Source organism: Dioscorea cayenensis, chromosome 19 (genome assembly GCF_009730915.1).
Source record: "Dioscorea cayenensis subsp. rotundata cultivar TDr96_F1 chromosome 19, TDr96_F1_v2_PseudoChromosome.rev07_lg8_w22 25.fasta, whole genome shotgun sequence".
Lineage (NCBI taxonomy): Eukaryota > Viridiplantae > Streptophyta > Magnoliopsida > Dioscoreales > Dioscoreaceae > Dioscorea > Dioscorea cayenensis.
In genome coordinates, this window is record NC_052489.1 from 24,642,774 (window position 1) to 24,666,066 (window position 23,293).

General features: G+C 36.1%; 4 protein-coding genes across 4 annotated transcripts; 1 reads left to right on the top strand and 3 right to left on the bottom strand.

Annotated features, from left to right (window-relative positions):
* Nucleotides 1-206: 206 nt before the first annotated feature.
* LOC120249826 (ruvB-like 2) lies at nucleotides 207-4,561 on the top strand. Its single transcript, XM_039258495.1, has 2 exons — nucleotides 207-1,036; nucleotides 3,686-4,561. Exons 1-2 carry the CDS (start codon nucleotides 285-287, stop codon nucleotides 4,329-4,331), a joined length of 1,398 nt encoding a protein of 465 aa, XP_039114429.1. The 5' UTR covers nucleotides 207-284; the 3' UTR covers nucleotides 4,332-4,561.
* Nucleotides 4,562-5,556: 995 nt separating this feature from the next.
* LOC120250290 (protein SOB FIVE-LIKE 6-like) lies at nucleotides 5,557-6,454 on the bottom strand. The gene is made up of 2 exons (XM_039259090.1): nucleotides 5,913-6,454; nucleotides 5,557-5,804 (listed from the first exon to the last, which is right to left on the bottom strand). Exons 1-2 carry the CDS (start codon nucleotides 6,333-6,335, stop codon nucleotides 5,703-5,705), a joined length of 525 nt encoding a protein of 174 aa, XP_039115024.1. The 5' UTR covers nucleotides 6,336-6,454; the 3' UTR covers nucleotides 5,557-5,702.
* A 4,799-nt stretch (nucleotides 6,455-11,253) lies between these two features.
* Nucleotides 11,254-12,346, bottom strand: LOC120250363 (heptahelical transmembrane protein 4-like). The gene is made up of 2 exons (XM_039259169.1): nucleotides 12,140-12,346; nucleotides 11,254-12,056 (listed from the first exon to the last, which is right to left on the bottom strand). The coding sequence occupies exons 1-2, from the start codon at nucleotides 12,295-12,297 to the stop codon at nucleotides 11,276-11,278; spliced, it is 939 nt and encodes a 312-aa protein (XP_039115103.1). The 5' UTR covers nucleotides 12,298-12,346; the 3' UTR covers nucleotides 11,254-11,275.
* A 262-nt stretch (nucleotides 12,347-12,608) lies between these two features.
* On the bottom strand, nucleotides 12,609-13,933 carry LOC120283839 (heptahelical transmembrane protein 4-like). The gene is made up of 2 exons (XM_039290602.1): nucleotides 13,564-13,933; nucleotides 12,609-13,470 (listed from the first exon to the last, which is right to left on the bottom strand). The coding sequence occupies exons 1-2, from the start codon at nucleotides 13,833-13,835 to the stop codon at nucleotides 12,651-12,653; spliced, it is 1,092 nt and encodes a 363-aa protein (XP_039146536.1). The 5' UTR covers nucleotides 13,836-13,933; the 3' UTR covers nucleotides 12,609-12,650.
* Nucleotides 13,934-23,293: the final 9,360 nt, after the last annotated feature.

Sequence of the window (23,293 nt, forward strand, 5' to 3'; positions counted from 1 at the left end):
ATTTCTATAGAAGACTATATAATATATATATATATATATGTATATATTTGGATTATTTTTAGGGGGTGTGCCGATAAAAGAAAACCTAAAATTTTAATTAAAAATCATGTGAAGAAATTTTTTATGAATTATAGGGCTGAAAGTGAAAATATGAAGTTTTATAAGGGGTTCTGTGCGATAAAAAGGGCCAAATACCAGATTATAGAAGAAAAGGTGCGAGTTTTGCCACTGGAGAAGAGAAGCCCTTCCAAAACCCTAGCTTTTGGAGCTTCTTGGAGCCATCAATGGCGGAGATCAAGAAGCTCGCGGAGAGCCGCGACCTCACGCGCATTGAACGCATCGGTGCGCACTCCCATATCCGTGGCCTTGGCCTCGACACCACCCTCGAGGCGCGCGCCGCCTCTGAGGGCATGGTTGGCCAACTTCCCGCTCGCCGCGCCGCCGGACTCATCCTCCAGTTGGTCCGTGAGGGCCGCATCGCCGGACGAGCAGTCCTCCTTGCCGGCCAGCCCGGCACGGGCAAGACCGCCATCGCCATGGGCCTCGCCAAGTCCCTTGGCCTTGAGACACCCTTCGCCACGCTCTCCGCTTCGGAGCTTTTCTCCCTTGAGTTCTCTAAGACCGAAGCCCTTACCCAGGCCTTCCGGAAGGCCATCGGAGTGCGGATCAAGGAGGAAGCCGAGGTCATCGAGGGCGAGGTCGTGGAGATCACCATTGATCGCCCGGCTGCTGGAGGAGCGGCAGCGAAGACGGGGAAGCTGACCTTGAAGACAACGGACATGGAGACGGTGTACGAGCTTGGAGGGAAGATGATTGAGGCGCTGACTAGGGAGAAGGTGCAGAGTGGCGACGTTATAGCGCTTGATAAGGCCAGCGGGAAAGTGACGAAACTAGGGAGGTCAATTGGTAGGTCTAGAGACTACGATGCGGTTGGGCCTCATACCAAGTTTGTGCGGTGCCCGGAGGGGGAGCTGCAGAAGCGCAAGGAGGTTGTTCACTGTGTTACCCTCCATGAGATCGATGTCATCAACAGCAGGTTTGTGTTTCCTAGGTCCTTTCAATAGAGCTAATTAAAGAATTTTTCAAGCTTGTTTATTCGTTGCTTGTAGTTACTTTGCTCTGATTGATTGTAGTGGTGGCATGGTAAAGATCAAGTCTTTGCTTCGCATTAGGTTTCAGTTTCAGTTAGGTACTGGCTCGTTTTAGGGTTTGTTAAGAGTATAAGTAGGGTTTGACAAGCGCAAATGTAGATTAGGTATCCATGACTACTAACCATAGCTTGCAATGTATAGTTGATTATGTTCTTGTTTTGGTGTTTGTGTTCTGCACTTTATAACGTGACATCTGTGTTGAATTCTCTTCATCATTATTCATGTGGATGGACAGTTGATGGAAGATATTGGTGGGTGTTTATGACCCTGTTTAGTGTGTTCTCTTCCTTCCCATGATGCTAGATGGCTAATTTCTTAGAGGTTTAGTGTTGGGTTCTGTAAGCTATGATATTTTTCTCAAGGATCATTGAATTATTTTGCCATTTATGAACCTGTTCTTGTCAGCAGCATGCCCCATCTTTGATGGACTTTGTAATGGAGGACGGAGACACCGATAAAACTTAAGTAGTTGGCCCATGATCTACCCATTTCATATAGTAAGTTGATGTGTTAGCAATTTTGAAATCTAGAATTCTGTCAGTGGTCAGAAATGTAAAACATGTCCAGTGTCCTTTTCCTTATTCTAGAATTCTCTGTCTTGTCCTCATAAACGGATGTTGATTCAATCTTGAAATCCTCAACTTTGGAGTAGGGGTGTATTTGAGCCGAGCCGTTCGTGAGTAGCTCGGTGTTCGGCTCGATAAAGGCTCGTTCGTGTTTAGCTCATATTGTAAACGAGCCAAGCATCATTTTCAAGCTCGATTAATAAACGAGCCAAGCTTGAGCAGCCAAAAGCTCGGCTCGTTTTGGCTCGCGAACACAGCTCGTGACCAAGCTCATGAACAAGCTCGTTTATAAGCTCGATTGTGAGCTCGTTTATATATATATATATATATATATATGTTTATGTATATGTATATTAAGGTGTATATGTGACTATGTCATTGTTGTCAATTTGAGTTACACATATAGGGCTATAAACTACTGTTCGAAGGCTAAGCTCATTAAAAGCTCAGGTCAACTAGTTCATTAAGTTAAATGAGCTCATAAGATAAACGAGCCAAGCTTGTACACCACCAAACTCGGCTCATTAAATCTTGTGAAGAACTCGTTTATTGTATAATTAAAAGCTCGTTTATAGTATCATTTACAATTTTATTTGTAACAATCATTAATATAATCAAACTCAAATCGAGTTGAGTCACACTTGATAATGATTCATTAAATAAGTTTACTAAATAAAAAAATAAAATATAAAAAAAAAATAGTCAAGCCTTAATCAAGTTAGCTAGCTAAGTCTAAGCTTCGAATTTTCTTAACAAGTTGAGCTCGAGCATGAAGCTCGAAAGAAGCTCGATTAGAGCTCGAGCTCGGTTACTATCGGTTAAAATAGTAACGAGCCAAGCTTGAACATAAAAAATGAAGCTCGAAGAAAGCTCGGCTCGAGTTCAAGCTCGATTAAATAGTAACGAGCCAAGCTTGAACAAGGCAAAGCTCGGCTCGGCTCGGCTCGTTTACAGCCCTACTTTGGAGTAACTAATCAGTGGGCTGTGTGATACTAGGCTCTTTTATAATCTTCCAAATGAACCCCTTCGATTTAGAAGCATGAAACAACCTTATAATTTAATGCAACTTGTTCAATTCATGGCCTTTTCTTTTTAACAAAAAGTTGCTTTTGTAGGCCTCATTATTTTTATGCATCAGTTACCAAGATACTTTACATGATCTTGATCTTTGGTTGTCTCTCTTTTTCTTTTTTTTTGTTTGGGTTGTAAATTTTCTCAGTTCGCTGTTATAAACTGCTTAGATGATGTCCGTTTTTTGTTATGGGACTGCTGGTTCTTTGTGCAATCTAAGGTGGTCTACCATTGTTTTTCTCTCTCTCTCAAATTTGAAATAAGGGCAGTCGAACAAATGGTTTAGCATTCACCTATTGCATGTGTTCTCTTGATTTAGTTCCTGTTGTTCTTCACAAAGGAACATGATACTTTGAAATTCAATGTAATACTGTTGCATTTTAGGTCGTAGAGCAATGGCCTTTTCTTCATGTTCGATAACATTATGTTTTATGCCTATATTGATTGGATATGTAGTCTGTTATTGCTTTCACCTATTGAGGAACCTAAATCTTTAGGAGAAATGATCTAGTACGATCTCAGCTATTCAAACTTGTTTTGTCAAAGATAAAATTATCTATGGAAATTATCACAATTGACTTGATAGCTTTTGCAGATTTAAGAACTTCACATATGAGAACAAGAAATGTTGAAATATTTTTATATATATATTTCTCAAGTGAACAGAATAAATTTAGTGTTGGACCCACAGTTCCATGAAACGCATAAAGAAATAAGGAATTGACAGAGGACATTGTGGAGACAGAGCTTCTGAAAACAAGTCTATTAAGGAGAAAGTGCACTTTTATGCAATTAAAGCCAATGTTTTACTGTCTGACAGCTTCACTTGTTATGTTCTGGTTCATTCTTCAGTGAATGCTCTTGATTACACTGATTTTATTGGAATCTATTGTTCAGAACACAGGGTTTTTTGGCACTCTTCACCGGTGATACTGGTGAAATCCGTGCTGAAGTCAGGGAACAGATTGATACTAAGGTTGCAGAGTGGAGGGAGGAAGGAAAGGCTGAAATAATACCTGGTGTCCTCTTCATTGATGAAGTCCACATGCTCGACATCGAGTGCTTCTCCTTCCTAAATCGTGCATTGGAGAACGAGATGGCTCCAATCCTGGTGATTGCCACAAATCGAGGGATCACGACCATCCGTGGCACAAACTACAGGTCACCCCATGGCATCCCTGCAGATTTCCTCGACCGGCTGCTCATCATATCTACTCAACCTTTCACAGAGGATGAAATCCATCAGATTCTTGGCATACGGTGCGAAGAGGAAGACGTGGAGATGTCCAAAGATGCAAAGCTTTTACTGACAAAGATAGGCATTGAGACCTCATTGAGGTATGCAATCCACTTGATCACTGCAGCTGCACTGGCATGCCAAAAGAGGAAGGGGAAGATCGTCGAGATAGACGACATAAGCAGGGTGTACGGGCTATTTCTTGATGTGAAGAGGTCAACACAGTACTTGATGGAGTACCAGAATGAGTACATGTTCAATGAAGTCCCAAGAGATGCTGATGAATGTGAAACGATGCAATCATAGCTAGAGTCCAAGGAAATCGAATTTTTATCATATTTTCATCAATATGTTATTATTCCTTTCGGTCGTGTACTTGAAACCAAACTTTGTTTATGCAATGTGTGCTTAGCAGAATTTTACTTTGGATTTGTCGGTGTGATACGATTATTTTGTTTTTGAGGAGAGCACAGCATGTGCCAATTTGTGATCAAGGCTTGTTATGGAGATTAATGTGGTCTGTCCTTGTTTGCCAACTCTGAAATCTTGTTCTTAATTCAATCCAAGTTCATTGGTAAGCACAACCTGAGCTCTAGCACACACGTGTGCACGTGTCCGCATGTGAGCGTGTGCATGCGCGCCATGGTGCACGTGCATGCATGTGAGCGTGTGCTGGTTGTGAGAGCACATGCAGAGCAGCATAAATCTCAGTAAAGAAGAGAGTTTAAGTGGCAGGATGAGAAGGTATGAAATAAGCCAAAGATTTTGTTTGGATGAAGAGGGAGAAGCCATTTTGTTTCCATTATACCTCTTTTTAAGATTCTCATTCCCAGAAACTCAAATCCTTTCAATTCTTTATTCTGTAAATCAATTTCAGCAGCCAAGAATTTTGACTGGAAAAACAGTAAAAATCAAGATGAGCATGACACATGACCCAATGCCAGTTCCAAAGGGGACAACCTTGAAGAGCCAAAACAACTTTCAAAGTTTAAAAAAATGAAAAGAATCTGAACCAATTTAGCAGAAAATTGAATTTTTTGGAAGAGGAGCGGGGCGAACCCACTAGAGACCCAGGGACGTGCACAAGTCTCGGTGAAACAAGTAGGGACAGGGCCGCGCTCACGTGGGCGCTGGAACCACCCGTACACAACTACTATTCACAACTCCCAGAAATGTGCCCTCAGCCGAGAATCGAACTCTTACCACTCGATGAGAGCTCTATCGATGACCCGTGTACCAATAGACCCTAAGGTCGTTGGCACATCTTTAGCTTTCGACATCTTTAGCTTTCTAATGGCCAATGAAGCTTAAAGAGCAGCAACTTAAAACCTTGTCATCAAACACTGAGACATTAGCTCTTTCTAGAACCTGAATTGAATTACTGAGATATGACTGGAATTATTCTTTCACTTTTTTTTTTTTCTCTTTTCTTCATTACAATGCAGGGTGATTTGAAAGTGACCACTCTTGTTCTGCGTCAAAGAATTTTTGGTATTTGTTTCATAAGAACATTCAAGACAAAAGAATGTCATTGAAAAAAAAATAACAAATTTATTTCTTCTTCTCTTTGCTCATGTTGTTTCCCACTGCATTCACAGAGGAAAAAATAAAAACTACAAAACAAAGAACAAGTTCTAAAAAAGATCCCTTCTGCTCTTCTTCTTCTTCCTCTAATCTTCATAACTTGAAATGAGTTGCAGAGAAACAAGAAGAGAACTCCAAAACACCATCAATGGCTGGTGGATTAATGCTTCTGCTAATGCTGCCATTGAAGCCACTCTGAATGGAACACCAAAAGAAACATAATCAAAACCTCAAACTTTAAGAGCTTAACAAAACATTAAAAAAACAAAAAAGAAAAAGAAGCAAACAAACAAATAAACAAACCTCTGGGAAGCTTAACAGAGGAGAACTAGCAGTATCATCAAGAAAGGAAGAGAAGTCCTCATGCTTGTTTAACTCTTGGTGCTTCTTCTCTCCAACTCTCTTCCTCTTACCACCACTCTTATCAACCATTAAAGAACTACTACAACAACAGCAATGATGGTAATCCTCTTCATGTAGATGAGGAGGACCAGAAGATGCATCAGAGACCATAGAAAGGTCCTCCTCTTCCTCCTCCTCTTCTTCATCATCATCTTCATCTTCACCTTCATCTTCATGTTCAAGCTGAGTTCCAGCTTTTCCAAAAGGAAGAAGGTGGTGTTTCTCATAAGACTGGTCCAAGTACATAGTCCATCCAGATTGACACCCACTACTACACTCTGAGCCATCTTCCTCCATCTCTTCCCAGCTCTCCATTCTCCACATTGTTTCTCAAGCTCTAACAATGGCTAGCTACTACTCTACCTTCTCTCTCTCTCTAGTCCTACCAAAATCCCAGACCTGTTTTGTCCTTTACCCATCCCACCACCACCACCTCCCTTTCCTCTCTCTCTCTCTCTCTCTCTATATATATATATATATATATATCTAGTTCTCACTTGTGACACTCTCACATGCAATACAGCAAAGGACGGTAAACTCTCAAGTCTACTTCATTGATATTACTGCAAATTAAACTATGTATGATTTTACTATTTTAAGTTAAGTTGTCTATACTGCTTTTATCATTAGATTTTACTCCGGAGAGACCAAAGAGCATTAGACAAATGAAGGTGTTAATTAGTATGTACATGGCTATATATGTTCAGGTGAAGATGGGACAAAGCTTTAGAGGGGGTGAGGAGGGGATCAGTTCTGGTCTTTTCTTGTGGGGTTTATACTGTATACATGCATTTAAAGACATTCATTTAGTAGCCATGGAAATTGAACTTTAATACCTCTTTGTTACAATTCCTTTATATTCAAACAATATATATATATATAATCTGTGACTTAGTTTTTTTTAACTTTTATTGGCAAGACTTTAAGAATATTCTCATCAAATGTGTTGCAGTTCACACATAGTTTGGATTTAAAAAAAAAAATGATTAGTAGTCTCTAATTAAACTTAGTTGTTACCAAAACGGGAATAAAAGAAATGAAACCCTAAATATATATTGATGAAGTGCATTGAAAAGCTTAACTGCCATCATCATGGTTATGGCCACACAAAGTCCACCCAAACCTCTCCATTGAGAAACTTCAGCACATGAACACAGATAGCCATTTCAAACAAGGGACCACTTTGATGACAACCTCCACTGCTTTTTCATCTCCTTCAACAAAATTATATCTCTAAATTACTATAAATTAATTAACTCAATTAACATCAAGCATATATACACCATAAATGATGTAGAGTTACAATGCAAACATTTTAGAACCTCTACTATTAATAAGTTAATCAACATCAAGATTTTTTTTCTAGTTTCTTAATTAGATTTTACTAAACATAGACATGTAATCTTTGATTTTTAGATAAAATTATGGGAATCTTCATAAATGTAAAAAAGTGGAAATATATTGTGTCAATGTAGTTAATTTATTCAATGTGGATGGATTGGCATAACAAAGTTGTTGATAACTCTTTTGCCAAATATATCTTTAAGGTAGCTCAAGCTCCCATGTGGCCACCTCCATCAAAGTGCAATCCCCCACATGACTTAAGGGTTCACTGTCCCATCTTCACCTAAAGAAGAAGAGCCATTACTCACCACACACACACCAACACAGACACAAACACACACACACTTCTTGTGAATCATCAACTTGAATCCATGGTACATACATTGAATGCATGAACATCCAAGTTGATAAAACATATATTGAAATGCAAAGCTTTATTTTTTTTTTTTTTTGGGAAAGAGGAGCGGGGCGAACCCACTAAAGACCCAGGGACGTGCACAAGCCTCGGTGGAATAAATGGGGATGGGGCCGCGCTCACGTGAACGCTGAAACCACCCATACACAACCACTATTCACAACTCCCAGAAATGTGCCCTCAGCCGAGAATTGAACTCTCACCAGAAATGCAAAGCTTTATTTGCATATAAATATATATGCATTATGAAAGAAGGAAACAGAAAGGTGGTACAATCATAATAATCCACATCACATGAAGAAGAGCAGATGGGGGATATGAGGGGGCCCTTTTCATAAGTATACAACTCTGTTCACTCTTCAAGTGTTTACTGTTTAGCATTGATAAGCATAATAATGGTGATATAATTCTCATAATAGGAAAGGAAAGTGAATAAAATGAAAAGAAGATGAATGTCTTTAATACAAGCATTTCCTTGCAGGGTTGCATCATCATGTCCAGTACAGGTATACTAAGTTGAAGCCACATGGAGGGACCGTCATCTCGCTCTCTCTCTCTCTCTCTCTCTCTCTCTCTCTCTCTCTCTCTCTTATTCACTTTGCAAGCTGTGGTTAAGTCCAAAAGAAGTGTTTTCTGAAACACTGCACCGGAGCAAAAGAAACTGCGGGGGAAATGAATATATACACTGCACTGAATGGATTAATTTATATCTGGATTTATAAATAATATTATTACTAAGATCTTTACCTTATAGATATTATTCAATATTTTGAAAATTTAAGTTTTTTTAATGGATAAACAACAATTTATTGAAAAAAACTAAGATCAAAATATAAAATAAGACTCAAAGTATAGGAAGCAGTCGTAAAGAAGGTTATAAGTAAAAAAAAGAAGTAACTATGGAGGAAACTTATAGTAAAAGACCCAACAAAAAAAAAATTTGGAGAAATACACCCAATTGATCAAACTACATCAATATCAAGAGGCGCATGAGGTCAAACACTCTAATCACATGCCATAGAGGTGGTGGAGTCCGGCTCACTAGAATTAGAAACTAGGGACCCCGTGAAATTGGACAATACATCACATATGACAAATAACATTTTGTTTTATAAAGAAAATAGACCATGAATTTATTAAAAGGAGAAAACATGTACAAAAAATAAATTGATGCAGAAACATGTGAAATCGATTGGAAATTTCTTATAACAATTAATTATTTTTGATCAACAACTAAGCCAAAGTTACAAAAACTGATAGAAGAAACAAAAGAGAAAACAAAGGCAAACAGTAGTGTAAAAAAACAGTACAGAAAAGAACAACAGATAAAAAGTATAATAGAACAAGAATGCCTGCAGTAGAAAGTTTCTCCTATATATCCTGGTGTATCCAACAAGACTGGTCTACATGTAGGCTATCGAGTCTAGAGCCTATATATCAGGGCCGCGCGTATCCTTGCTTATGAAAATTCCTAAGAACTGTATGCCCTCCTCACCACTTTTGCCAAGTGCTCCAACTACTGTTTTTTACTTACAGGAGCTATGTCCATCTAAAAGAAAAATATAAGACTAATTTTCCAAATGACTTAAAAGGATAAAAAGTTTTACAATTAAAATGCATTCATTATTAGCAAATTCAATATGGTAAGTGATTGCTTTTACAGTTTACTAGAAAATCCTAACAGGCTTTATTGGATGAGTTTCACTCCAAATCCAATTGCTCCACAGTCTCTCTGGTTGTGGAGTGTTGAGTTGCTTAAACACCATGGCAAAATGTTACCAGATGAATTTTTTCAAATTTACAATAAATGAGGAGATTGTTTGCTGACTCAATAGCCAAAATTTTTTATTAAAAAAAAAATCCATTGCTTTCATGAATAAATATAAAAAACTTTATTTTTTAACGTCCTATTAATTTTTTTTTTTTTATCTATTTGTAAACCTAAGAGAGAAATATTTGCATATTTTTCAAAAAAATAAAAAATAAGAAGTAAATTTAGGTTTTGACAAGACCGGGGAAAAAGGACTGGTTTATTATTAAAAAAAAAAAGGACTGGTTTACTTAACTCCAACAAAAAAGTAAATTTAGTATATAATAATAGTCAAAGTATAAATTAAAGCAAACCCTCAAATATCTCATTAAATAAAGAATTAAATTAAGAAAAAAAAATAAGAGAGAAAAAAAAATTTTGTGGGTTCCATGTTATAGACTTATAGTGGAGGTATGATCTAAAAATGCTTCATGAATCAAATCCCCCATGTGCCAAATAATGCAAATGGAAAGCCATTGAAGATATGGCTCCCACCTAATCTTCACCACTTATTTTTTTCAAGTTGTATGTTGAATATCTTGGTGTAATAATTTCCTACTTTGCACTCATATGCCTTTTAATATTCCACAACTGTTATTTAAATTTTAAAAAAAATGTATATTAAAAATATATATCTATTGTGTTATAAAAAATTGCATGCATTATATATCACCTACATATTATGTGATTTATATGTAGAGATTTTTTTTAACATATGTCTTTGAAAAATCCCATAATTTCATAAAAATAATATTTGCTTACTCTTATAAAACACTAATATTTGCACATATATTACTATGGTTATTCAATATTAAAGATATGCTAGGATATACAAACTGCAATCATATTTAACAATTTACTTCACGAAATATCCAAAATATTTTTTGTAACATTTTCATTAACACATACTTTTAAAATTTTTTAGTGATATATATAAATAAGAACTCAAAATTATTTTCCCCTTTTTCCATTTGTCTTGATTTTTTTAAACTTCAAAGATATATGGGTATATTTGACTGGTTTATAGGGGTGCTAAGGCAAATATAAGTGGTTTGTGAGAGTACACGTACAAATATATTTTTTATGGGATATATGAACCAATAGAAAAAATTTTAAGGTATTATATATATATATATATATTTGCAATTTTCCCTTGCACCTAATTACCAAGTCTGAACACAACCATTTAATTAATTAATTTTAATAAATTTATTGAATACATCATGTTATTAGGCATTGTGGCCTTTGTAAAAAAAAAATCATGGTATTATTAGGTGAGCAAAATAAGTTAGATGGCTGCACAAATGCAAGAAGTGGGTGTCATGGGCATGAAATGTAGGACTCACATGAGATATATTGTCCTTATAAATTCTTATTCAACTCTGCAGATCTCACTCACTCACCTTCCAGTACACAATTTAACAGCTTTTTATTTCATCAGTTAGATACTCATTCCACAAAGTTTTCATATGATTGTTTAAATTGAATCAATTAGTCATATAAAATATATGATTTGAGGTGGAGGCCAGATTCTTAACTTGATATATATATATATACATATGTATTTATATGAATCTGTTAATTAATTTATGGGATGAATTGATCAATTGTTTGATTTATATCATATCAAATACAATGAAATGAATAGGAACATATGTTTAATTGATCCATCTACAACTATATATATATAACATACTAACAACCTTCAACATCTCTCCAACTGAGATAAACAAGACCTGCAAGGTAGTGAGTGTATGCTCCTGCAAGAACTAAGAGATGAAATAGCTGATGACTATGGCCAACAAGATCAAAACTACCCGGAATCCACCTCTCCGGCACCCTCGCCGCATAGATGATGACTCCGAGACCATAAAAAACCCCCATAAGCAACTCATACCATGCTGATAACATCGCCTCTGGCCGATCACCGAAGACTATTACCTTATGCATTATAGGCACAACTCCAGACACTCCCATGGAAAAAAATAGCATGGCCCTTACGTTGCGAAACAGAGCAGTTTGGAAGATTGGAAGGAGTGAGATGACGATGGTGGCCGCACCGAAGACGGTGATGAAGCTCATGTAGAGGTTGAAGAAAAAGGGAAAACATATGAAACTGTAGAACACTTGAGTGTAGAATGAGGTGATAATTAGAGATGCAATTCCAATGTAATCTAGTCTTAGCATAATGTATGCAATTTTCTCAGAATGACTGATCAGGAGATGGCAAAGACTGCTTGTTAGTAGACAGAACATGGCACCGAAGAGAAAGGTGAAAAAGGGAAACCGGGTTATCGGTCTTTTTAGTATTGGTGATATCATGGTGCTCATTAGAACATATGGATTGGTAGTGGTGGTGTTTAATGGGATGATTAGTTCTTCAATCCTTGTGATTGTGAATGCATGAATATCTCTTGGTATCATGGCAGCAGTGAGAATGGCGAGGATGAGGAAGAAGAAGAATCCTATCAAGTGCCTGCATAAAAATATTATCAAGCTTGAGATTAATATATATATATATATACTGAAATATGATAATTTGTGTTTGAATGTGCTTACGTCCAAATATTAAGAGTTTCATTGTGGATGGAGAAGATGCTGAGGATTGTTTGTCTCAATGGCCATTCTGGTCTGTAGTGATCTAAGATGTACTCATTGTCCTTCAAGTACTCTGGCAAAGAGTTGTACTTCATTAGCTTATCATTCTTCAACTCCATTGGATGTTGATGATGATGATGATGATGATTAACAATAAGAGAAGGCTCATCTAATTATCTCCAAACAATGAGGTTTTGAAGAGGATGAATAGTAGGAACCTTTCTTATTCCAATAAACAAGTAATGAAAGATGAAAAGAATTCACAACCACTAATGTGTGTATGTCTGTATAGCTTGCAAATTTGGTGTGAATTTAATTGATTATGTGGAAGAAGACATTCGAAGAAAGTGGGGACAAAGTGGAATACTTCAAGTTATATTCCTGTGGATATCTTAACAAAGATGCCAAGATTCTTGTATTGGAATTCAAATTCAATGAATAAATTAATGAATCAATAATGTTTATACAATTTTTAACATTGCCCTTCCATGTCCCTCCAATTGAGGTACATAACACTGGCAAGGTAGTGTGTATAAGCTCCGGCAATCACAAGCACATGGAATAGCTGATGACTATGTCCGATGAGATCGAACTTCCCTGGCCACCATCTCTCAGGGACTCTCGCAGCATAGACGATGACACCGACACCGTAAAAGAGCCCCATGACTAACTCATACACTGTGGTGATCATGGCCACTGGTTGATGGCCAAACACAAACACCTTGTGCATGATTGGAACCAGGCCTGAAACTCCCATGCAAAAGAAGAGCAATGCTCTGACAGACCTGAACTGTGGCGTCTGAAAGACCGGGAAAAGCGAGACCATGATGGTGGCAATACCAAAGGCGGTGATGAATCCGATGTAGAGGTTTCGATAGAATGGTAAACACATGAAAGAATAGTAAACAAGAGGGTAGAAGGAGGTGACAATGAGTGTCGAGATGCCGGAATAATCGAGTCGAAGCATTGTATAAGCACACTTCTCTGAGTGACATGAGAGAAGATGACAAGCACTGCTGGTGAACAAACATAACATAGCTCCAAACAAATAGGCATAGAAAGGCCATCTTGTTACTGTCCCTTGTGCTTCGTTAGCAATCTCTTTCTCTATGTATGTTGGGAGGTACCAATTGAATGAAGATGAGATCATATGATCAATTGAAGGCAAGGTGATCACTGACAAGTTTGTCTTGTTAATCTCTATGCCATTCACTTCAGGTTGAGATCCAAAGGGAACCATTGAAACAGCGCATATAGTGAGAGCTAAGAAGATGAAGAATCCAATCAAGTGCCTGAAATACATACAGAATTTAAACATATATTAGATATAAATAGATATGTTTATATAGAGTAGATAAAAATCAAGTAGATGTATAGTAGCTTACGTCCAGATGTTTAAGGTTTCATTGTGGACAGAGAAGAGGCTGAGGAGGGTCTGTTTCCAGGGCCATTCAGATCGGTAATAGTTCAAGATGAACTCATTATCTTTGAGAAAGTTTGGTAAGGCATCGAAGCTGACAAGCTCATAATTGTCCTCTTTGCATGGTTCCATCTTTATCTCCTTCTCTACTCTTGGAGATAAAAGCATGTGCTTGATTTGTTGTTCTCCTTTGAAGGAGTAAGCCTTGTCCAATGTAACAGTACTGCAACAACTCATTGTGAGAATTATTAAGCCAAGAGATGATGATGATGATGATTTGTGAAGAAGAAGAAGAAGAAGAAGAAGAAGAAGAAGAAGGCCAAGTTAGAGATGAAGGTGTGACTTGAATGTATTGCCATTTCCATTTTGGGTCTTATTTATAGGAGAGATTAAGTTTAAGGATGGTTTAATTTCTTGGAAGTTGCCATGATGCATGTACATGAATGTTTGAAGAAGACTGAACTGGTCTTTGGTATGCATAAATGATGATTGGTCCACAAAGAGCAGCAGCAACAGTTATTTTTAGTGTTTCTCTTGGAGACGTTGGGATTGGTAGAATGGTAGGTCACTGAATTAGTTATTATCTTTGAAAGTCAGAGGAGGAGGAGTTGAACTGGGTGAGGTGGAAACCTATACTTGAGTTTGAAGACTTCTTCTAGTCAAACTAAACACACAATATTCATGCGCGTATATTATATAGGTGTTACAACAGATTGATTGACAGGTTCATTTAAATCCTAAATAATTTAAAAAGTTATTTTTAATGTAAAGTTAATAGTTGGCTCAATGGTACATCCAACTATGTAGCACAACCCACAAGTTAATATATATAAAATATTTATCTTAAACTAGTCGTTGTTTTATTTATTTATTTATTTATTTTTAGTTGCTTGATTCGTGTTGATACGTTTTGATTTTTTATGCCAGTAAATGGCTCTTCTTAGAGTTAATTTTTAATACTTGCGCTCCATAAAAGAGGGAACCCATATATATATATATATATATATCCTTTCGGAGCATGTTAATAACGGGTTCATTAATTTGCTATTATTCTATTTATGTATATAAACATATATATAAACTTTTTTTTAACAATAAGTAACAAGTGCTCTTTAATTATTTAAAAGTTTATTAAAAGACAGATAAATACGTTTTTGAACCAGATACAATAACTTATTGATTATTTAGGTATTTATAAACTAGGTCAGGTATTACATAAAGTAATAAAAACTGATCACGTGCACATCTAAAAGATTTACAAAAATCAAATCGAGTAAATAAGTCACTTATGCCATGTAACCCTCGAGGAGAGGATGCTTTTTATATTCATTGTTTCTATTTTAAGGTTGGAGATTTGAATTAAAAAAATAAGTCACAGGAGTTAGAACCGGATGAAAAGTGATTTACGTTTGAGTTCATCCACCTGTGAAGATTTGTTGCAGCTACCTTGTTATGTGCAGCACTTACTTGGACTTTGAAGCCTTCTATTCAAGAAAACATACTTTATAGTTTATCCATTCATGAATAGATATATATATATATACATTTTTTATGTACATATAGCATGTGCAAACACATGAGCAAATTGTAAGGGTGTTTGCACGTTTGCAGTAGATGAATCCAGATCCAAAAGGCATGTGTGGTCAAGTTGAGATTACGTCAATTAATTATGTTTAATCATAATTAGTACCAAGTCTTCTACTAAGGGGTACTGTCTTTTAATATTTGTTCAACTATTTACACATAGACGGTGAATTAATTACTATGTTTAAGAAATGATTTGATAAAATAAGGAGCGATCAAATCAGCCCGTATAGCCACTCCACATGCTTATTATAAAATAATTAAATTGAATTTAGTTAATTACATAGTCAATGTATTTATTTTAATAACATGTAATTTAATTTTTTTAGATGGCTCAATGTTGTTGACACTAACATAATATGAATTTTACCAATGGTAAACTTGAATTTATTAATTGCATTCCATAAAATAAGGAGTATATAATTATAAATTATTTATGCATGTGTCTTTTATCAATTCATTGTTGGCATTCAAACGAAATTAATTCTTTAGTGATCTAAAATTTCAGTTTGCATGATTTTAATGTGCAAGTTTGTTTATTGAATTCTATATTAGCAAGTTTTCTCTTCCAAAAACGTAGGCATTCAAAGTCATTCTATAATAAAGTCTTGTTAATTCAAAATTTTCTTATATAAGTTTAAGGAATAAGTTTGTTTATGAATTTGCAAAAACTTTAATGCTATTTTTTTTTTTTTTGTTTATGATAAAAATAATAGCACCCCAAATATAGAAAATATTGTACCCAAGATCTTCATAGCCTGAACATAATTGAACCACTAGTCTTCAGCAGGAGATTCACAACGATCAATGGTCAAATGGGTCCTATAATATGGGTAAAATTGGATTACTCCCTGATTAACTCGGAGAGGTTGTCCCTTCACCCTAAGATCCACCAATTTAATTTGATGCGTAGGGTTGGGTCCAACCACACTCCTATTCATTTCGAATGTAGAAATCATGACTTCAGATAGCGTCCTTTCCATTTTGAGCTCCCTTGGTGCTCTTTGAAGTATAAGCGACCTAATAAGAGGCCGTGGCACACAAGCTAACAGTGGATGGATGTGGAGCTTTCGTCTTTTACAAAAAAAAATTTATCACATCTTAGGAAAAAAGTTGTGTCATTGGTTTAATACAAGCTTCAATACCATTAAACTGCGTAAGTTAGTTATGCTCCAAGATTTAGAAACCTTGGACATAGCCAAAGGGTTGCAATTGCTCACTTCCACTAAGCAAAAGAAAGAATCAAAGTTGCTGGTGACCCTTAAGTGCCTGTTACAGCAAGAAGAGCTATATTGAAAAGGGAAAATGCAAATACCTTGCATGTTATTAGGAATGGTCATCGCAATCGCAACCGCAACCACAACCACAACATTCAGTATGTCATTGCCAAAATTGAGGGAAGCGCTAAGATCAGGGAGATATTTACTAATTTGTTTTGTTCTTAGTTTGGATCCAAGTGTCAATTTTAGTTTGACTAGTCCAAATTACTCGAATAAACCTAGAACCGATATCTCCAAGCTCGAGGCACCTTTCTACTTGGTTGAAATTAAATAAAAAAACAAACAAGCAAACAAACAAACACTTTCGTCTTGGAAGCAAAGAAAGCATTCAAATCGAATGGTTTACCAATCTTTTTCTTTCAAAAATACTTGGCAATTGTCTATAATGACCTTGTCAAACTCTATAATGATTTTCTACTGGGACAATGCCAACCAAGAAAGACTAATTGGGCACACATCACTCTTATCCCTAAGGGGGACACTCTTGAATGTGCCATAGATTGTCTCCTAATTAGTATGATATATCAACTCATCCCTCAAAATTATATACAAGATTCTAGCAACTTAGCTTAATAAGGTGTTGAATTCGCTTAAAGATATCACACAATTTGCCATCATCAAGTGCAAGTGTCTTATCAGCAATATTGCAACTGCTGAGGAACTCCTCTTTAACCTCCAAAAAAGTAGGATCCTCGATAATATCATTATAGTTTAATATTTTTCATAAACATTTTATTTGATCGATTAGGATTTCCTAAATCAACCTCCTATTTATGGGAGGGTTTGGTGACCATTGGGTGGGATGGATTAGGACCATTGTCCATACCTCCAAAACTAACATGCTTCTGTGTAGCTAATAAGATAACATCTTGAATTAAGTCAAGGAAATCCCCTTTGCCCATTTCTATTTGTACTAGTTATAGATGTTATGAATTCCATATTTTCCCATGTTGTTACCTCGAGGGGTCACTATAAAGTTCCGCTTAGGAGGTGTTGGAAAATGTTAGTGTAAGCCCTAGCCCCAATACATTGTATGAACTCTCATTATTTGGGTAATTTTTATGAGACATCATTTTATCTATTATTATTTTAATGCACAGTTAATAAGATAAAACATCCTTAAATATTGGCTCTGCTCAAGTTATCAAATGCGTGATTTGGATAGTAAAACCTTGGAGAATAGACTAAAACAATATTCTAAATGTCCCAAGTCGATTATTTTCATGGGAATGTAAAATAAATTAAAACTAGTACGTCTTTTGTGAGATAGTCTTGTTTTACAGGTCATAGGATATGGGATATCAATCAAAGGAGATAGATACATGTTAGGAAACAGTGTACTTGGATCGATCCAATCTTGACAACACTACATGGTTGTAAAGTTATAAATGTTTTTCTCAAGCAATTCTTGTACTCGAATCCTTCGACTTGAGATCACTATAGATCTCATATGAATTCTTACATGCTTTGACTTACACCTAACATCATTCATAACTGAGTGGCAAGTACAAGTATGTTTGGACATGTCATGGTTCATAGTGAGAAACATGAGTGAAGTGAAGGGATTGCCTCTCTCTATAGAGAGAGTGAATATCACCGGCCACTTAATTAGTGAGACTAAGTATTGCATGGCCATGCCCAAGGGAAATGATAAAAGTTATCATTTACTCGACCTAGTCAGTTCACTAAGAGATCAAAAAATTAATTAGCATTAAAATAAGGGTGACTCGCTCCATGCCTTATGCTAATTAAGATATTCAGTGGTAAAGGATTATATAAGTTTGAGATAGGTTCCATTAATTCTCAAAATTAACCTTCATTTAATATTGGGTAATCATATTATCTTGCTAGAGAATAATTATGATTTATGAGCGTTAAAGTTGTTTAAGCTCATTACCAATGTTAAATGGACCTACAGGATCGTACAATAAGAATGCCAGGATCAAGGTTCAGTATTTGTTACTTATTGGACCACCTAATTAGGGTTTTGGTGAAAAACCTAATTAGGTGGACCAAATATCTTATTCGGGTTGGGTCTTATTAAGTGTTGATCCAATCTAATCGATTTGGTTAATTAAAATGGTTAATTAAACAAGTAAAGAAGAGATTCTTAATTTAATTAGGAGTGAAGACTTTTATCATAAATTAGGTTTTGGGTTTCCAATACAAATAGATGATCTAACCCTAATATGAAAAAAAAAAAATAGAGTGATTGAGAGATAGTCTCTTAAGAAACCCTACCCGTCACCCACCTATCTTCTCCCTTGCTCACCGCTGCCGGTGCCTGCCGCTGGTGCCCGCCGTCGGAACCCGCTGCCTCCATTGTGCCTACAACCCCTTTTTCTCTTCTCTGCAGATCAGATCTCAAGACCAAGAGTAAATTGTTTTTCTCGTGTCTCGTTGATCGATCTCGGGTGCTTGCTATTTAAATAGAGAAAAAAGTGTTGTTTCTTGAGGTACTAGCATACTTGCTTAATTCCAGAGGCATTCGTGTGTACATGATTGTAGAAGGGAATCGCGATTCGCAGTCCCTTTCAATTTTGGGGAAATAAGGGTACATTCAGAATCGTCATCAAAACAAAGGTAAAACGTTTAATTATCTATTTGTTTAGATTTTAACCCTAACTCTAGCATGCTTTTATTATGTTTACTTGCCGTTAAAATTTTTGTTACCCGCTGCGTTTCGGCGTGTATATTTTACGCATGATAATTCTCTTTTTTGTTAATAAGATCCCAACAGGAAATGTACCATCTCCAATATGCAGACAAAGTCATTATTCTAACAGCTAGAGGAATTGAAGATCTCATGATCATTAAACTCATTCTATTTCTATTTGAAGACATTTTTGGTCTAGGCATTAATTTCCAAAAAAACTACCTATTCCCCACCATGTTTGGTGAAGTTCCAAACTCTTCGCTTGCTTGGATTTTAAGTTACTCTATAAGTATGCTTCCTTTAACATATTTTGGTGTCCCTATTTGGGGAAGATGCCCTCTTCAGCAAGACTGAGAGAATTTTATTTCGGCAATTAGATCCTAATTTTCCTAGTGGAAAACCAAATTTCTCTCTTTAGGTAGCCGATTGACTGTTGTAAACTCAGTTCTTTCGTTTATATTGTTCTACTAAATGTCAATCTTCAAACTTCTTAAGTGGGTTACTAAATCAATTGACCATATTTGGAGAGATTTTGTTTGGTTTGGTCCAAATATTAGTAAACTAGGGTGTCGGTTTGTAAACTAGAAGCGTTTATGCAAACCGAGGGATCAAGGTGACTGGGAATTTTGAACCTAGAAAATCACAATAATACCTTCTAGGTAAATGATGGTGGAAGATTACGACTAGAACCACTTGGTGTGGGAGCCAAGTTATGTAATTCAACTGCTATCAAAATTGAGCTACCTTGAACCTTTTTCGCAAGCACCGCCAAAAATCTTTTAGAATTGCATTCTTAGCTTTCGACTAGCCTTTAGAGCCTGTGTCACTGCTATTGTTAAGGATGGTGTATCCACTCTTTTAAGGTTAGACTACTAGGTCAGCGGATGTGTACTATTGAATTTATGGCCCGAGGCTTTCAAGTCTTCGCTGCATCTAATCATGTCAAGGATCTTATCTCCACCATCTTCCCCATCCTTAAGAGTGACCCTTCCTCTTCGAGCTCTAGGATTGTTGGTTCCCATTTGGGCAATTGTGACTCTAAAGTTTAAAGTCTGGCCTTTAAAGTGGGTTTATAATCAAATCCTTCTACAACTTCCTCAATGATGGAGTGCGCCACAACCCTGCCCATTCAAAAAAGTACTTGCCCTTATAAAATTAACATGTTTAATAGGCTAGCCTAGGAGAATAGGATTCTCATACTTAAGTGCGCTGCAACTCAAGCCATTCAAAAAAGTACTTGCCCTCGTAAAATCAACTTGTTTAATAGGATGGCCTAGGAGAATGAGATTCTCATGCTTGAGAATATAGAAACTTAGAAGAGTAACAAATTTCCGACCGCTACATGCATTTTTTGCAATGCAGCAATTGAGTCCGCTAACCATCTTTTCCTTTTTCTCCATTTGCTGAGCGAATTTGGGGTCACTTTGGTCAGATATTTTAAAGCTATGTAAATACCTAGCTCCTTGGGTGGGTAACTAATTATGCGGACCATGGAGGTTTGGCCTTATGATCCCACTCAAGGAAACTTGGGATCTTCTATCTAGAGTTATTGTCTGGGCTATCTGTTCAAGCGGAATGAGCGCATCTTCAATTTCAAATCACTATCACCAAATTTGATAATTATCAAAATTATTCATTTTTTTTTAATTTCAAGATGATAGACTCGATCAGTGTTGGAAAGTGAAGTCTAGAATTTTTAGGGTCCTATTTGAGCAATGCGATCAATCTTAGAACGTTGATGCTAAATCAAGGACCCAGGTAATCTCACTAGCAAAAGTAGTCTTAGCCACTAAGGGGGTTGCCCTACATTCTTTATTCTCCCGGACATCACCTGTCGTTTCTTTTTTGTATTAGTCACATGTCCTTTTGTATTTTTTCTTTTATTTTGACAAAATTGTTGATTATCTATTTTTAAAAAAAAAAAAAAATTTGCTTTCTTCTGCTCTTGTTATTTCTTGTGTGTGTAAATAACTTAGTTGACAAATAATTAAAAACGTAACGGAATGTTAGATGATTAATTAAAACGCAAGTCAAAGAATTACTTAGTTTTATCTTGGACCTTTATTTATTGAATCACCAACCTATTGGGACCATGACAAAAACTTCAGTCTAATAAAAAATAACGATAACAACAGCAACAAGCAAACTATTACATTAAATAAAATTTAACAATGTTGATATTAATAATCACTAAACTTACATGACGTTAAAAAGATGTCAGGGTGCATATATATATATATATATATTTATTTATTTATTTATTTATTTATATATATTAGCACACAACAACAAAGAGAGAGCTGGCACAATCAAATCCCAACTAAATTTGTTTATGATGTTTTGAATCTTTACACACATGCATGATGTCCAACATTATTTGTGAAGAGGACCATTTGGCAATGAGTACCATTGTTTATTGCATCCAATTATATGAATCTCAATGCAAAAGAAGAAAAAAAATAACCAAATAGATTAAAGAATGTTTTGGATTTAGATTATAATTATTATCAAATCAATCAAATTGACATTTTCTTTAAATATAGACAAAAAAACTCCTTTAAAATCTAATAATAATAATAATAATGAGGCATTAATTTGAGTATAAAGAGAAACCAAATTGAGCCATTTAAAAGTAGCTGGAAAGAGTGGGAGTGATGGTGAGGATGGTAGGAGGAATGGACCATGTTTTTTAATAAAATTAAGTGTAAAGGTGGTCCATTCACAATGAAATCATTGAAAAGGGCGTTTGTGATGGCATGGAGCTGTAAACCATAGAACAAGCAAATAAGAACAAAACAAGCTCATGTTTGATCCCTATTTGCTACCAAAAGTGGGTTCTCAATCAGTCCATTCTTGTCTACCCATAATATACTGCATTACAATTTGAAACACCCAATTCCTCAATTCTTTTATTTTCTTCACACTCTCTCAAAACATCCACCATGCAAAAACATTGCTCATTTGGAGACATGTTCCATTCATTGAGGTTCTTTAATCCTTTCTCTCTCTCTTTTATTTTTTTTCAATTATGTGTGTACCAAATTGCTCACGAGAAAAGTAATACAAAAAAAACTCACCTTTTTTTGTTTTTCATTTTTGTATATATTAAAAAAAAAATCAATTACACAATCAATAACAAAAAAAATTAAAAAAAAAATTCATGAAATAATCATTAATAGGAATCATCTTTCTATAGCAGCATAAACAAAACAAGTTTCAAGTGTTAGTATTAGATCTATTATTGTATAAATAATCTCACACTCATAAGAAAGATCGACATATAAAATCAAAGTTACATTTAATGATCAAAATTGATTCTTTGAATTTGGTTTTACTTGAATTCGAAACTACAAATAATTAAGGAATGAACCAACTAGATGTGGTCAAAGACAACCACTAGATGTGGTCAACATCAACAAAAAAAAAACAACAACAACAAAACGGGCAAAAGCCCAAGCCAGAACAGCATCTCAGAACCTAGTCAGCGCCAGTAACGTGGGTCTCCTTCGAGGTCTGAGTCTCGCCAACCACCTGAACACGATGGCCAAGAAACTCCAGACTTCTTCTAATTGTGCTGATGTCATCCTCCATTTTCGCTCTTGGGCCCTCTGCGAAATAAGAGCACCAAGATACAAGCATACGATCAATTTTTACAATGAGACAATGCGCAGATGTAACATTGGCATTAAATATACAATCATTCCTAGCTAGCCAGACATTCCAAATTAGAGCTTTTGTCACTAAGTCTACAAACGCCCTTCTATCGTGATGCAAGCCAGAACGCCACCTTCCCCAAAGGCCCTTGATAGAGAACGGGATCAGGGGTATCTACAGAATTGCTGCAAAGTACTCTCAGATGTACTTAGCAACAGGGCAAAGAATGAACAGGTGATCAAACGACTCCACGCCGGCGTGACACAAGACACAGGTGTCAGTAGGCAACCTGTCACACCTCCTTCTATCCAGATTTTCCAAAGTTAGGATCTTGTTTTTTCACACCAGCCAGTTGAAAAGATTGATTTTTTTTAGGACATCCCCCACGCTAGAAAAATCGGGAAATCGGACACCAGAGACCCCCATCGATTAGGAAATTATATAAGGATTTCACCGAGAAAATACCATTCCCATTATATATCCGCCGTGTTTTATCTACAAGCTTGCTATCAGCCGTTCGC